Here is a 16,461-nt window from a genome sequence, read left to right as displayed (position 1 = left end):
GCGAAAAACAGAGCCAAGAAATCCCACAATCAATGTAACATATGAAAGATCAGGGGCGTCATTGTCCGACCCCCCCAGCGGGTCTGAGAATGGCCGTTGGTCACCGTGAATCCCGCCCCCGCCGGTTGCCGAAGTCTCCGAAGGGAGAAAAGTCGGCGGGGCGTTAATGTCGCCGCTGCCGCGGAGAATGGCACGTGTCTGCGCAAGGCAGCCGATTTTCGGCCTGCCGATATTCTCCCTTCCGGATGGGCCGAAGTCCCGTTGACGTGATGACCGTTCACGTCGACGTAAATCAAAACTCCTTTTCATCGGCGTGAACCTGTGCTCCAGGTTCACGCCGACCAGCGTGTAGGTGAGTGACGGCCTGGGGGGTTGGCCGCTGGGCAGGCGATGGCGTGGCCGCAGTCTGAATGTGTGGGGAGAGGTGTGTCTCGGGTTGTGTGTGTGTGTGCGCGGCGGAGGGGGTGGTTAGAGTGGGCTGGGCTCCGGGGGAGTGCCGGGAGGGGGTCCGTGCCGGGGAGGGGGATGGGGGGGTCCGTGCTGGGGAGGGGGATGGAGGGTCCGTGCCGGGGAGGATGTTGGGGGGGTCCGTGCCGGGGAGGGGGAGTCTGTGCCGGGGAGGAGGATGGGGGGTCCATGCCGGGGAGGAGGTTGGGGTCCGTGCCGTGGAGGGGGATGGGGGCGTCCGTGCCGGGGAGGGGGATGGGCGGGTCCGTGCCGGGGAGGGGGATGGGGGGGTCCGTGCCGGGGAGGAGGTTGGGGGGGTCCGTGCCGGGGAGGAGGTTGGGGGGGTCCGTGCCGGGGAGGGGGATGGGGGGGTCCGTGCCGGGGAGGAGGATGGGGGGTCCGTGCCGGGGAGGAGGATGGGGGGGTCCGTGCCGGGGAGGAGGTTGGGGGGTCCGTGCCGGGGAGGGGGATCCGTACCGGGGAGGAGGATGGGCCGTGCCGGGGAGGGGGATGGCGGGTCCGTGCCGGGGAGGGGGTGGGGGGGGGGGTCCGTGCCGGGGAGGGGGATGGGGGGGTGGTCCGTGCCGGGGAGGGGGGGTGCGAGGGCAAGTGAGTTGGTCCACCTGGCCAGGTGCCAGCCTCCAACAGTTGGACCCATGCGGTCCATGCCACCTGGCTGGGGGGAAGGAGGGGATATGGGCAATGATGACATGTCGTCGTTCCCCCCCCCCAACCAGGCCGTCATGTTTTCCGATCATCCAGCGATGTTGGCCGCCGTGGCGGCAGCGCTAATGTCCATGTTGCCCTGGATGAGGAGGAGGAGCGTGCCAGAGAGGCGGCGCAGGCTGCCGCAGAGGGGCAGGCTGCCGCAGAGGGGCAGGCGGCAGCCGCCCAGGCTGGAGGGACACCTGACCGACAGGACGAGGAGGGGGAGGAGGACGTCGTGGCCCCACGGCAACGGAGGCACCCGAGGGCGCCCCGTGTGTACCGGCCCCGGCAGTCATACCAGGACCTCACGGACCGGGAATGTAGGAGGAGACTCCGGATGAGGCGGGAAACCGTGGCACACATCTGCCACCTGCTGGCACACCTGTCACCGCGTGGCACTGGCGGGGGACACCTTCGCCCCGTGTCCGTCAAGGTTACGGTGGCCCTGAAGTTGTATGCAACGGGGTCATTCCAGGCACCGAGTGGGGACCTGTCCGGCATATCGCAGACATCGGTGCATCCGGGCAGTGACAGATGCCCTATATGCCATGACGCACCGCTACATCCGCTTCCCTGTGGACCGGGCCAGCCAAGATGCCCGGGCCGTGGGCTTCTCTGCCGTGGCCGGGTTCCCCATGGTCCAAGGTGCGATTGATGGGATGCACGTCGCCGTGCGGCCACCTGCAGATAACAGGGCCGTGTTCACCAATAGGAAGGGGACCTATTCAATGAACATACAGGTGGTCTGCGACCACCGCATGATGATCCTGCACGTCTACACCCAGGCAGTGTACACGACTCATACGTGTTGTTGCGGTCATCCATCCCCAGCATGTACGAGGGACGCCATCCATGGCTGAGGGGCTGGTTGCTGGGCGACAGGGGCTACCCATTGCGATCGTGGCTGATGACGCCTATACGGAGGCCACGCAATGAGGCGGAGAACCGCTACAATGATGCCCATGTAGCGACAAGGGGAGTGATAGAGAGGTGCTTTGGCGTGCTGAAGATGCGTTTCAGGTGCCTGGACCTCTCTGGGGGCGCCCTCCAGTATCGGTCAGATAGGGTCGGCCACATCATTGTGGTGTGCTGCGTCCTGCACAACATAGCCCAGCAGAGGGGCGATGTGCCGCAGGCAGAGAAGGGCGGAGTGGAGGAGCAGCAGGAAGAGGCGCAGTCCTCCCAGATGAGGGGGATGGCTGTAATGGTCAGGGCAGACGGGGTAGACACAGGCGGGTGGATGTCCACCGTTACCGGCTGGCCCAGCGGGCACGGGACAGACTGATAGCCGCCCGCTTCACTGACTAGATGGGCGTGGGAATCGGGTAGTATGGCCACAGACCGCACACCATGGCAACAGCTGACCACCCCCACCCATCCACCCACCCAGCACCCTCACCCCCCTCCCCAACCCCACCCACCCCACCCGCATGCACACCACCCCCCCCCCCATTGCCGATCCACCTGCGGCACAACGGGCCGGGCTCACACAGTTGCGGGTGGACGCATGTCTATTGCAGGCCATGGAGGATGATGACAACCCGCCCTACGATGAGCTCCTGGCTCCACATCGTTGGACTATGTCTGACCCATGGCCACAGTACCACCATCCACCCGGACCATCCCTGCATGCGGCTGTGACACTGCAGCGCACGGTCCCGTCCTCTGCCCGGGGGGATGTTGATGGCGGCCCAGGGGGAACGGGGCAGACTCACCTGGGGCTGAGGTAAGACCACCCCTCACACACACACTTGCGCTCAACGTACATGACACCCCCGCACGCTTTGGACAGAGCACAAAGGCAGCTTCTGTAGGTGTAACATTGACTTTAATAACCAAAAGAGTTCATGCACGTGCCCTAGCCCCTAAAACTCATCTGTGACCTGCACCCGTGCCAACTTACTCAGTGTCTAATTGTTTGGCCTTACGGGCCCTTTGACTACGTCTACGTGGTTCCCCAGACGGTACAGCAGAACTGGAGGTGGACTCCTGTGATTCCTGCCCTCTGACACTGGATCCCTTTGGCAGCCGTTTCCTGGGGCGTCCTGGCCTAGATGGGCCAGGCTGCGGCCCGGGCGACTGGGATGGCGAGCTGCCAGCCTGTCCTGCCCATTGCCCACCCGATGCACCTGGGACGGAAGGGGGGGGGGGACTCCGAGGTGTCGCGATGTTCCCGGACCTCCCCTACAGGGGGAGCGGGGACGGACCACACCACCTCCTCCTCCCTCGGGGTGCCCGATGGCCCCCAGGCCTCTACATGGGTGGGGGATGCGAACGGACTGGCCATCCGACGCCCCCCCCCGACATCTGGCGCTGCCAGTCCTGGAGGCCCGTGCTGGTATCGACAGGGGTCTGCAGGTTTGCAGCCATGGAGCCCAGGGGGTTGGCAAACCCTGTCTGTGACAGTGCGACGCCGGCTCGCACATGGCCACAGGCGGCGATGCCCTCAGCGATGGCCTGCAGAGACTGGGCCATGGCCTGCTGAGACTGGGCTATGGTGTTGAGTGCCTCTGCCATCTGGCGCTGGCTCATGGCCTCCTGTGAGAGGGCAGCCATGTCCTGGGCCACAGACTCCACCTGCACGGAAAGCCCCAGGCCTCGCAAACCGTTCCTCATGGCTGACACCGTCGCACCCATTGCCTCCACCGCGGACGCCACCCGTGCGGTGTCGGCCTGGGTTGCACGCATGACCGGCACCACTTCCAGCTCCAGGACGCGGGTGGACTCCTCCACCTGCGACTGCAGCCGCCGCAAGCCGGCCGTCACCCTCTTCGCTCGTCTCCGGGTCGGTGGTTGCATCGGATCTATGTGTGGGTGTGGAAATTCCAGGAACCCGGGATCCATCTGGGCGGCAGATGTTCACTTGGGCTGGGCTGCCCTCTGCCCGCCCGGCCCTTCTGCTGCTCCTACCTCCACCTGCTGTACCGGGACGGCTGTGTTGTGCGCACCAGTGAGTGTCCCAGACGCCTCATCCCTAAAGTGCCCAACCAAGGTGAGTGTTTCTGCGATGATGGAGGGTGTTGGTGACAGCAGTGGCGTTGTGTCGTGCTCTTCGTCCCACTCTGAGTCCATGGCACTTTGGGGTGGGGGTTCGTCTCCACCTATCCACTCTGAGTCACTGTCCGGGTAGGGGTAGAATTTCTTCTTCCTGGGTAGTGCCGTCCCGGGTAGGGGTGTCCTGGGTAGTGCTGTCCCGGGTAATGGTGTCCCGGGTAGTGGTGGCCCGGGTAGTGGTGTCCTGGGTAGTGGTGTCCTGGCTCGGATGTGACGGGGGCTTGTGGCTGCCCCCCTCATCGCTGGGTGGTCGCTCCCGCACGTGACGGGGGCGTCGTCTCCCTGTTGCTCCAGGTCTCTCCGTCTCCCGTGGTGTGCGAGGGGCATCCTGCGTGCTGGAGGGTCCGGGTCTCTCTGTCTTCCGTGGCCTCCGAGGGGCATCCTGCGGGCGTCGCATGCTGGAGGGTCCGGGTCTCTCTGTCTCCCGTGGCCTCCGAGGGGCATCCTGCGGGCGGTCTGCATCTGCCGGGATGGGTGCCTGGACGTTTGGTCCTGCGATACACAATGAAGCATGCATGGTGAGACATCAGGCAGTGATCAGGTGATATGGGGGAGGGGGATATAGGGGAGGGGGGATATGGGGACGGGCTGTCGGTGGCTCACTTGCTAGTACGCCCCCGACCTCTGCATCAGCAACCTCCCGGTCCTCAGGTCCGCCAGCCAGTTCCAGGGCCCTTTCCTCGTGTTCGGTCAGTGGCCTCTCATCAGCGGGGCCTCCTCCAGTCCTCACATGCTCCCTATTGTTGTGTGCGCGCTTCTCCTGTGGGGGGGGGGGGGGGGGGGGGGGGTGGCAGGGGTAAAAGGCAACACTGTTAGGCAGGTATATGAATGCACGCCATCGGTTGCGCGTGCATTGCAGAGGTTAAGGTTAGGGCTGGATTCACTTGGGGATATGGGGGAGGGGGGATATGGGGGAGGGGGGATATGGGGGAGGGGGGATATGGGGAGGGGGGGATAGGGGATATGGGGAGGGGGGATATGGGGAAGGGAGGGATATAGGGGAGGGGGATATGGGGGAGGGGGGATATGGGGAGGGGGTATATGGGGAGGGGGGATATGGGGAGGGGGGATATGGGGGAGCGGGGGATATGGGGGAGCGGGGGATATGGGGGAGGGGGGTATGGGGGAGGGGGGTATGGGGGAGGGGGAATATGGGGGAGGGAGATATGGGATATGGGGGAGGGGGGGATATGGGGAGGGGGGATATGGGGGATATGGGGGATGGGGGATATGGGGGAGGGGGATATAGGGGAGGGGGATATAGGGGAGGGGGGATATGGGGGAGGGGGGATATGGGGAGGCTCACCCTGCCTGCTCTGACGAGGTCGTTCACCTTCTTGTGGCACTGGGTGCCTGTCCGTGGTGTCAGGTGACGGCCTCTGCCACTTCCCTCCACAGACGCCGGCTGTGGCGTGGGGCAACTCTGCGGCCGTGCCCGGGATACAGGGCATCCCTCCTCTGCTCCACTGCGTCCAGGAGCGCTTCCACATCCCGTGACTCGAACCTCGGGGCTGAGCGGCGGCCAGCCATCCAGTCGGGTGTTCCGGTCGGGTGTTCCGGTCGGGTGGGGGGGAGCAGCGCGGCCTTATGAGCCGTCACGCCGTGCGGCGCGTATGACGCTGCACGGCGTGAACCACTACGCAAGCGCGGATCCCGTTACGTCGCTGCTAGCCCATTTTGGGCCGGAGACTTTCGACCCATTTTTCCGACGTGACGCAAGTCGGATTTGCGCCGTTTTTTTTGCGCCGATCGGCGGATTTTGCGCCGATAACGGAGGATTTTGCCCCTGGAGTCCTGCCATATCCAGTCGTGAATGGTGGTGGATAGTTAAACAACTATTGAGGAGGTGACAGCACAAATACAGAAACCCCAGTTTTTGCAGGGGTTCGTTCCTGTGAAATCTCATGAAAGGTAAAATCGCGAATAGTGAACATACTTTATAATGGGAGTGAATTAGATAGGTTCCTGCCATCCCAAAATTTGACATTTGTTTTTAAATTTAAAGTACCCAATTCTTTTTTTCCAATTAAGAGGCAATTTAACGTGGCCAATCCACCTAGCCTGCACATCTTTGGGTTGTGGGGTGAATGTGCAAGCTCCATACGGACAGTGACCCAGAGCCGGGATCAAACCTGGGACCTCAGCGCCGTGAGGCAGCAGTGCTAACCATTGCTCCACCGTGCTGCCCTCTCAACATGTGACATTTTTAAAGGAAAAGAAGCAATGAAAATTATGTTTATGAGTAAATTCAAGACAATTTTACTGCAAAAGTTTTTCGGCAATACAAGGAAACAAGAATGTAAAACCTGTCAATTATAGAATAGTACAAATTACGTTAACTCTATGTTCTATACTTTACTTGAGAGTTGTGGCAGAGGCAGGGGATGACGTAGTTGATGCAAGAACAATGTTATTGTCGACTGCTTTGCCCTCTGTTTTTCGATTTTATGAAGTTCTCGGGAAGGAGTAAAAGTTGCGTCAATTGCTCTTCAAAAATTGCTTTCCATGCTGGCATCATAATCTGTCACCCGTTTTTTCAAAACGTCAGCTGACCTGATGAGATCTGCTGTCATCGTGGCTCTGAATTGAGACTGAAGGTTCTTCTCCTGCTCCTGTTTAAACTTATTTAATCTCATCAGTTCAACCAATTCTTTGATAGTAAGTTTATTTTGAGATCAAAACAACTCATCCACTTCAGCTGTGGTCCAACTTATTTTGCCAAGTCAACAATCCTGGCCATTTCATCAACCACATTGGGGAACCCTGTGAACTCATTCACAGGCTCAGGCCAAATTCTTTCCAGCAGGCATTTATGCCTGAAGCTCTAATTTCATCCCATGAGTCCTTTATCATACCTATTTCCATGAGGATGTGAATTCCTACCAGCAACCAAGGACTGTGGTTGAAGGATCTGCTTCCAGGAAATGAAGAATGTGGCTGAAACGTTGTCAGGTGTAGTAAGCCTTGAATGAGGTAATGACCCCCCCCCCGGTCTGCCTGCTGGATAAGTGAGGTCTTATTTGGGGGTAAAAAGAAAGTCAACACCTGGATGGTTCTGTGTAATAGAGTATTGATGTCATGGCACTTTGTAGAATTAGTAGGACCTTGAAAGACACATTCTTTTTTTCTCAGGTAAGTGTTGAGCCCTGGCACAAGCAATTGGCAAACCAGTCTTCAAATATGACTGCTGTAACCCAGGCATTGATGTTAGCCTTCCCAAAGGCCTGCAGATAAGATTTATTTTTCCCTTTGAAAGCCTGAAGGATTTTTCGACCTATAAAGCAGCATTGAAGCCAGCCACATTGGCACATAGCAGAAGTGTCTGTCGTGCAGCTTGAAAGTCTGGAGCTGTATTTTCCTCTTGTGAAATGTAGGCCCTATTTAGTATCTTCTTCCAGAACTGGCCAGTTTTGTCTGTTGAAGGCCTGCTCTGCTTGGGGCCCAAGTTTCCTGCAGCACCATGGGAAATTCTCCTGCAGTTGCATGATCAGTTGAAGCAGCTCCCCCCACCAACTTCACATTTTGCAGCCCAAAACGTCCAGTGCTGGTTGAGATCCTTTGGAGGTGAGAGGTACCTTCTGCACTACCTTCATCATCATTGGTGACACTAGCACTACCCTCTTTACTACTTTTTATGTGCTGGTACAATTAAAATGCTTTGTTTCAAGTGATTGGACCATTAGATGGGGTCCTCCTTTGATGTTGGTGTCCTATCCATATGTTGAGTAACTTCTCCATTTCCTCCAAGTGCAGATCCCTCCTGCTCACAGACGTTAACTTGGCAGAACGATTACCATAAAAACTAACACTGGCCCTTATTTTTTCTTCAGAGTGCCTAATGGATCTGATTGTGGGTTCATTGGCAGGGTATTCCCCGGCAAACATGATAGCACTTGCACCATTTTTCAGTCTATCAAAGATTGTCCCATGTTGTTTAAATGTCATCACCTTCCTGGGACATTTTCTACTTGGCTCTAACGCGCACATTTTTAGTAAAGTGCTGTGCTGTAAAATACTGGTTACTGTATCCTGTAAATCACAGCAAACCACGTGCAGTTGGAGATGGCATATGTGCAGTGCACATGGGAAAGACAACAAGCAGCACTTTTAATAGCCTCTAAATTCAGTGTTTTATTAATCTTTTAGTACCAATATGTATTTAGGTGAGAAGTTTAACATATTAAATCATGGACAAGGGAAGATTTGGGGCCACAAACTGCAATCAGATGTACAAACACATTCACATGGGCAAACAAATTCCTGATAGAGCAGGTCATGAACGGCAGGAGTTGGCTGTATCCCATCGTCAATGATGGGGGAGCCCCACCATCATTGCAAAGGGCAAAGCGGAAGCATTCACATTCATCTTCAGCTTGAAGTGCCGATTGGATGACCCATCTTCGACTCTGCTTGAGGGCTTTAACATCATAGATGCCAGTCTTCAGTCAAATTGAGTCAGTCTATGTGATATCAAGAAACGGCTGAAGTCATGGGCCCCGACAACATTCTGGCAATAACACTGAAGACTTGTGCACCAGATATTGCCATACTCCTAGCCAGGCTATTCCAGAACAGCTACAACACTGGCATCTCCCCAACAATGTAGAAAATGGCCCAGGTGTATCCAGTCAACAAAAAACAGGACAAATATAACTCAACCAATTACTGACCCATCAGTCCACTCTCGATCAACAGCAAAGTGATGGAAGGGGTCATCGACAAGGCTAGCAAGTCATAGAACTTACAGTGTAGAAGGAGGCCCTTTGGCCCATCGAGTCTATCCCATCCCCGTAACCCAGTAATCCCACCTAACTTTTTTTTTGACGCAAAGGACAATTTATCATGGCCAATCCACCTAACCTGCACATCTTTGGACTGTGGGAGGAAACCGGAGCACCCAAAGGAAATCCACACAGACACGGGGAGAACGTGCAGACTCCGCTCAGACTGTGACCCAAGCCGGGAATCGAACCAGGGGCCCTGGAGCTGTGAAACAACTGCGCTAACTACTGTGCTGCCCACATGGAACTTACTCAGCAATAACCTGATCTCTGACAGTTAATTTGGGTTCTGCCAGAGCCACTTAGCTCCTGATCTTATTACAGCTTTAGTCCAAAGATTGTCAAAAGAGCTGAACGCATGGTGGTGAAGTGAGTGCAACTGCTCTTACATCAAGCAGCTTTTGACCAAGTGTGGCATAAAGGAGCCCTAGCAAAACTGGAGTCAATGGGAGACAGGGGGCAAAGCCTCTGCCAGTTGGGGGTCATACCTGGCACAAAGGAAGATGGTTGTGGTTGCTGAAGGTCAATCATAACTGTCCCAGGACAATACTGCAGGAGTTCCTCAAAGCAGAGTCCAAGGCCCAACCATCTTCAGCTGCTTCATCAATGACCGTCCATCCATCAGAAGATCAGAAGTTGGGATGTTCACTGATGAATGAACAATATTCAGAAACATTCACAGCTCCTTAGATGCTGAAACAGGGTTGACAAATGGAAAGTAATATTTCCACCAAACAAGTGTTAGGCAATGACCATCTCCCACAAGAGATAATCCAATCATCTCCCCATGACAATCAATGGCATTAGCATCAGTTAAGACCCCACTATCAACATCCAGGGTGTTACCGTTTCAAATCACTAGCTTTCGGAGCACTTCTTCTTCCACAGGTGAATGAAGAGGTAGGTTCCAGAAACATATATATGGACAAAGTCAAAGATGCAAGATGATACTTTGAATGTGGGCATTTGCAGGTAATTAAGCCTTGACAGATCCAGAGAGAGGGGTAACCCCAGGTTAAAGAAGTGTGAATTGTCTCAAGCCAGGACAGTTGGTAGTATTTCGCAAGCCCAGGCCAGATGGTGGGGGGGGGGGGGGGGGGGGGGGGGGGGGAATGTAATGCGACATGAATCCAAGGTCCCGGTTGAGACCATACTCATGTGTGCTACTTCCGCACACGAATACGGCCTCAACCGGGACCTTGGATTCATGTCGCATTACATTCACCCCCCCCAGTATCTGGCCTGGGCTTGCGAAATCCTACCAACTGTCTTGCCTTGAGACAATTCACACCTCTTTAACCTGGGATTACCCCTGTCTCTGGATCTGTCAAGGCTTAATTACCTGCAAATGCTCACATTCAAAGTATCATCTTGCATCTTTGACTTTGTCCATATATATGTTTCTGGAACCTACCTCTTCGTTCACCTGTGGAAGAAGCAGTGCTCCGAAAGCTAGTGATTTGAAACAAACCTGTTGGGCTTTAACCTGGTGTTGTAAAACTTCTTACTATCCTTCTAGATGGTAATGATCGTGGGTTTGGAGGTGCTGCCGAGAGACCTTATGAATTCTCACAGTGCATCTTGTAGATGGTACACATGGCTGCCACTGTCAACAGTGATGGAGGGAGTGAATGTTTGTGGGAGGGAGTGAATGTTTTTGGCAGGGAAGTAGGCTGCTTTGTCTTCTATGGTGTCAAGCTTCTTGAGTGTTTTTGGAACTGCACTCATCCAGGCAAGTGAAGAGTATTATATTATACTCCTGAATTGTGCCTTATATATGGTGAACAGGATTTCGGGACTCAAGAGTTAAGTACCCAGCCTCTGACCTGCTCTTCTAGCCACAGTATTTGCATGATTAGTCCAGCTAAATTTCTGGTCAATGATAACCCCAGGATGTTAATGGTGGTGGATTCAGCGAAGGTAATCCCATAATGTCAAAGGGCAATCGTTAGTTGTTCCCTTGTTGGAGTTTGTCATTATCTGTCACTCATGTGGCACAAATATCACATCCCACCTGTCAACCCAAGCCTGGATATTGTCCAGGTCTTGCTTCATTTGGACATGGACTGCTTAGTAGAGGAGCCGTGAATGGCGCTGAACATTGCGCAATCATCGGTGAACATTGCCACTTCTGACCTTATGATGGAAGGAAAGTCATTGATGAAGTAGCTGAAGATGATTGGGACCAATACATTACCCTGAGGAACTCTTGCAGTGATGTCCTGGAACTGAGATGATTGACCTCCAACCACCATAACCATCTTCCTTTGTGCCAGGTATGACTCCAACCAGTGCAACGTATTCCACCTGATTCTCTTTGCCTCCAGTTTTCTTAGGGTTCCTTAGTGCCATACTCAGTCAAATGCTCCTTTGGTGTCAAAGCCTATTCAAGTGCTGTTTAATCATTTGGACAGATTTATGAGCTTTTCAATGATTTCCAAATATTATTGCACGACTCATCAGTTTAGTTATTAAGTGGGGACTAGGTTAGAAGGGTATGTGGGAAAGGGAGGTGAGGTTCTGAGGAAGTTGGAGGAGGTGCAGTCTCTGAGGTAGGAGGAGGGGAGTTGAAGGGGAGCTAAGATGTTGAAGGGGTGAGGCTGAGGGGAGCTTTACACTGATCTGAAGAACTGGGCTGATGCCTTAGAAAAAGGGCCTTGTAAGCTGGCTGCCTCAGCATCAGTCTGCCTTCCTCTCTGACTCAGAGTAAAGCCCAACTCCGGGCCATACTGCCACCAAGGAAATGAAAACTCTGTCGGCTGGCACTGCCAGGACGGGAGGTAGGAACGTGTTGTCAAGAAAGTTCCTGCCTGCATGATAAAAATCCACCTCATTCAGTATAAAAGCAGGGAAGTTATGCTGAACAAGCTTTGCTTAGGCCACAACTAAAGCGTTGTGTCCAGTTCTGATCACCACACTTCAGAAAGGATGTGAGAATCCTTGAGAGGGTGCAGAGGATATTTACCTGAATGATTCCAAGGACTAGAAGCTTTGTTCAAGGAGCTGAAGATGTTCTTATTGGAGCAAAGGCGATTCAGGAGAAATTTGATAGAGGTGTATCAGATTATCACAGGATCAGTTAGACAAAGAAACGTTATTACAATTAGTTGATGATACATGATCTATGGGACACAGATTTAAGGATTTGTCAAGAGGTACAGGGGGATATGAAGAAGATTTGTTTTATGCAGTGAATGCTAATGACTTCAAACTCGCAGTCGACAAGGGTGTTGGAAGTAAAGACGATCAACGATTTCAAAAGGAATATGGATGGCACTTGCAGGAAATAAACTTGTACGGCTATAGGGGTGGAGAAGGGAATGTGACTGATTGGATTGCTCTACATAGAGGAACATGGATGCAATGGGTAAAATTGACTCCTTTTGCACCATTATGACTCTCTGATCAATAAGTTTGGATGTTTCTAGAAGCAGAACTGACTACAGCTCAAAACGTAATGGCATACACAAATTTAATCCGCAGAAACAGTCATACTTAATGCTCCATCATTCAAGTTTTAAATTGTTTATACATTGCAAACCATTTTACACCTATTGAAAGTACAATATACTTTTATTAATATAAATCTTATTAGAAAAGCTAATTTTAAAGAACTATAAAATTACCTCCCATGATGCCAGATCTGCTTTTCTCCATCTCAACCACATGGGGATGCACTCCCTTGTACATTGCATCACTCACAAACTGAGTGTTCTTCCTTGCTCGTTCTGTTACCAGATCATCAGATACTGAAGTGAAACCCTTGCCTCTTGTCCTTTCAAAGTCTTCATGGTATTTAATCTATCAATAAAACAAATTATAATCCAAATAATTAGTATTTCTCATCAAGGTCACCTAATTAAAGTATTAAAAATATTTTAATTCTATTTTTACACATTCAAAAGCAACCATGCAATCACACATTCTATATTCAGCCGTACACAGCTCCCCATCCACACGTACTGCCATCAAATTGCTTCACGCATCAAATCACTCAAACGGTGTGCAGTGGATCAGATATGTGAATGTTATGTGTCAGCAGTGATTGTGCTACAGGATAGACACAAGGGGCTAGGTTTTCATTTAATTTCTTTTATTAAGATACATTCTTTTCAATATCATCCATCAAGAAAGGTTTAACACAGTGATTCGTGCCATTGGTGCTCATTTGCCAATGCAGTTTTAGTACATGGTTTTGATTAGTTTGCCAGAGTTCATCACCAACTGTTAAAGAGAGCCAATAATAAAAATGTAAATGCTGCCATTACAAAGCTTGCTCCACTATACCATGGAGATATTATTCTGTGTTTCACGGACACGTCTCATTTCTGGAGTGTCTAAAAGCTGAATTGGTCTGCCTTTCATTTTCTTCAGGTCATTACTGTATAGCACCTACAGACAACAAATTAACACAAAAATGTGAGCATAGCCCTGCTATATGCAACATGCTAAATCGAGCAAAAACAAGTAAATTGGATGCAACTAGACTTAAATAAAGGACTGTCTGTGTAGCAACTAAAATATTGTTTAATAATAATTTTACATGGCTATAATGTCCTATTCCTGATCACCATTACACTTTATTGATTTGAGAACGCCAAATATTTTGGAAGGGTGTGGACACAACAAGACAGCTAAAAACAAAGAAAAAGTTATGAGGACTTGCCGAGCTGACATTTGATTGGTTCCTCTTGGCCCGTTCCATCTCGAGGGTAACACTGACAGCAGTGCCTGTGCCAACCTGGTCTTTATATTTGACCTTGTATACAAATATATAGATAGTTAAATTTTCCATTTTCTTCAGGCTAGAGTAACTAAACATTACAATAATATCAAATGACCAGAACTGTTGAAAAGGATTAATAGTTAGAAATAATTTCTACTTTCTTTCGCAATTCTCCATCTGAAATGTTCCCTTTTAGAATTAATTTTATGATGTAAACAAACCAAGCTGATGTTCTTCTGATTCTCTTTGATTTGCTTTAAATCATAAAGATCTGGAACTGCTGTTCCTTGTCCAACTTCGTCTTTGTATTTCACCTAGTCGAAATAGAAAGAATGTAACTTGTATTTCAATGAGTATAAGAATTTGTCATGCTCATTAGTCTCGACTTAGCAATGTTAAACATATAATTAGATTAGTTTCACTGCTTAGTTTTCTTTCCAAGGAACATTTAAGCATAGGGGCTGGTTTAGCACAGGGCTAAATCGCTGGCTTTGAAAGCAGACCAAGGCAGGCCAGCAGCACGGTTCAATTCCCGTACCAGCCTCCCCGAACAGGCGCCGGAATGTGGCGCCTAGGGGCTTTTCACAGTAACTTCATTTGAAGCCGACTTGTGACACTAAGCGATTTTCATTTTCATTTTTCAGCATGTGAAAATATGTACTGTAATCATGGATCTTTATACAACATATATTCTGTCTTAAAAATAAAAATCTTCAGAACACTCAGCAGGAATGGCAGCATCTGTGGAAAGAGAAACTAAGTTAGCATTTCATGTTGACGACTTTTCTTCAGAAGTGAATCTCTTGTTGGCATGGTTCCCTTATTCTGCATTGCCATTTCCACCACAGAAGGATCTTCAGTCCAGCTTTTTTAAATATAATGACCCCAAAGGTGTTGCAAATGGGAGGATAAAACTGAAAAGCAAGGTTTTAAAGGACTCCTTAATCCAGGAATAACCAAAGGAAAGAGGGTTCTACTCAAAAATAGAAGCATCTTAGAATAATTGCTCATTTCCACAGCACTCCTACCCTACCCAGAATCATCTGTTCCGAACAGCGGTAATTGAAATATGTAATCCAAAGCCACATGGAAACAAAGAACAAAACAAAGAACAAAGAAAAGTACAGCACAGGAACAGGCCCTTCGGCCCTCCAAGCCCGTGCCGACCATGCTGCCCGACTAAATTACAATCTTCTACACTTCCTGGGTCCATATCCCTCTATTCCCATCCTATTCATGTATTTGTCAAGATGCCCCTTAAATGTCACTATCGTCCCTGCTTCCACCACTCCCTCCGGTAGCGAGTTCCAGGCACCCACTACCCTCTGTGTAAAAAAACTCGCCACATACATCTACTCTAAACCTTGCCTCTTTCATCTTAAACCTATGCCCCCTAGTAATTGACCCCTCTACCCTGGGGAAAAGCCTCTGACTATCCACTCTGTCTATGCCCCTCATAAACGTTAGAAAATAGTTACAATAAACATTGAAGCTACTTATCCAGATTTCTTTAACTAATTTACTCAATCAAAAATGTACATCTTGCTTATTTTTTTTAAATTGGCTAATATAATAATTTTACATATTTCCTCAATACTGCTACTAGTTTTACATGGGGTGAAAAGTGTCATTCAGTAGATACCATATATAAAAGAGAACAAAACTGTCATCAGTATGAAAAACCTGAAAAATGCTGCTTGCAAGTAAAATCTACAAATGAACAGTGATATTGAGCAATTGCAAAAACCAATTATATAAGTCAAGTTTTATATGAGAGATGGCGGCTTAGTGGTATTGTCTCTGGACTGGTAATCCAGAGATCCAGGGTAATGCACTGGGACCCCACAGTTCACGCCAGGTAGAGGAATTTGAATTAGGGGCAGCACGGTGGCGCAGTGAGTAGCACTGCTGCCTCACGGCGCCGAGGTCCCAGGATTCGATCCCGGCTCTGGGTCACTGTCCGTGTGGAGTTTGCACATTCTCCCCGTGTTTGCGTGGGTTTCGCCCCCACAACCCAAAGATGTGCAGGGTAGGTGGATTGACCACGCTAAATTGCCCCTTAATTGGAAAAGATGAATTGGGTGCTCTAAATTTATAAAAAAACAACGAAAAAAAGAATTTGAATTAAATATTTTTTTCAAATCTAAAAAGCTAACAACCATGAAACAATTGTTGTAAAACTCCAGCTGGTCCACTAATGGCTCTTTAAATACACAGAAACATACATAGTAAATAGAAACAGGAGGCCATTCGGCCATTCCAGCCTGCTCTGCCATTCATTATGATCATGGCTGATCATGGCCTTACCCACTATATCGCTCGGCCCCTTTAGCCCAAGAGCTAGGTCTAATTACCACTTGAAATTACACAAAGTTTTTGCCTCAGCTACTTTCTGTGGTAGTGAATTCCAGGGATTCACCACTCTCTGGGTGAAGAAATTTTTCCTCACCTCAGCCCTAAAAGGTTATCATAAAACAATGACCCATAGTTCTGGACACCCCCGCCATTAGGAACATTCTTTCTGAATCGATCCTGTCTTATCCTGTTAGAATTTTATGACTGAGATTCTCCGAGCCCGCGCCAGGTTGGAGAATCGCCGGTGACAAGGGAAATTCCCGCCACGCCACTCTGACGCCGGGACGCGATTCTCCGGCCACTGGAGAATCGGCGGCAATCGCACCCGCGCAGTCAATGCGGCGCCCGTTGGGGGCCGCTGAAAGAGGCCCCCGCAGCGATTCTCCGCTA

At 50.8% G+C, this 16,461-nt stretch overlaps 1 protein-coding gene across 6 annotated transcripts in view; it reads right to left on the bottom strand.

The window, feature by feature from the left end:
- The window catches only part of LOC140424909 (LIM zinc-binding domain-containing Nebulette-like), a 524,814-nt gene that overhangs the window by 65,179 nt on the left and 443,174 nt on the right, over positions 1–16,461 (bottom strand). For 3 of the 6 annotated variants that reach the window (XM_072508538.1, XM_072508539.1, XM_072508542.1), the window contains exons 3-6: positions 13,938–14,030; positions 13,657–13,749; positions 13,278–13,382; positions 12,617–12,791 (exon numbers count right to left, since the gene is read on the bottom strand). In XM_072508538.1, the coding sequence (XP_072364639.1) occupies positions 12,617–12,791; positions 13,278–13,382; positions 13,657–13,749; positions 13,938–14,030 (466 nt within the window). The remainder of the gene's footprint in view (positions 1–12,616; positions 12,792–13,277; positions 13,383–13,656; positions 13,750–13,937; positions 14,031–16,461) is intronic. The other 3 variants (XM_072508537.1, XM_072508541.1, XM_072508543.1) reach the window with 1 other exon arrangement.

Source organism: Scyliorhinus torazame, chromosome 6 (assembly GCF_047496885.1).
Source record: "Scyliorhinus torazame isolate Kashiwa2021f chromosome 6, sScyTor2.1, whole genome shotgun sequence".
Lineage (NCBI taxonomy): Eukaryota > Metazoa > Chordata > Chondrichthyes > Carcharhiniformes > Scyliorhinidae > Scyliorhinus > Scyliorhinus torazame.
This window is presented reverse-complemented; position numbering and strand designations above follow the sequence as displayed.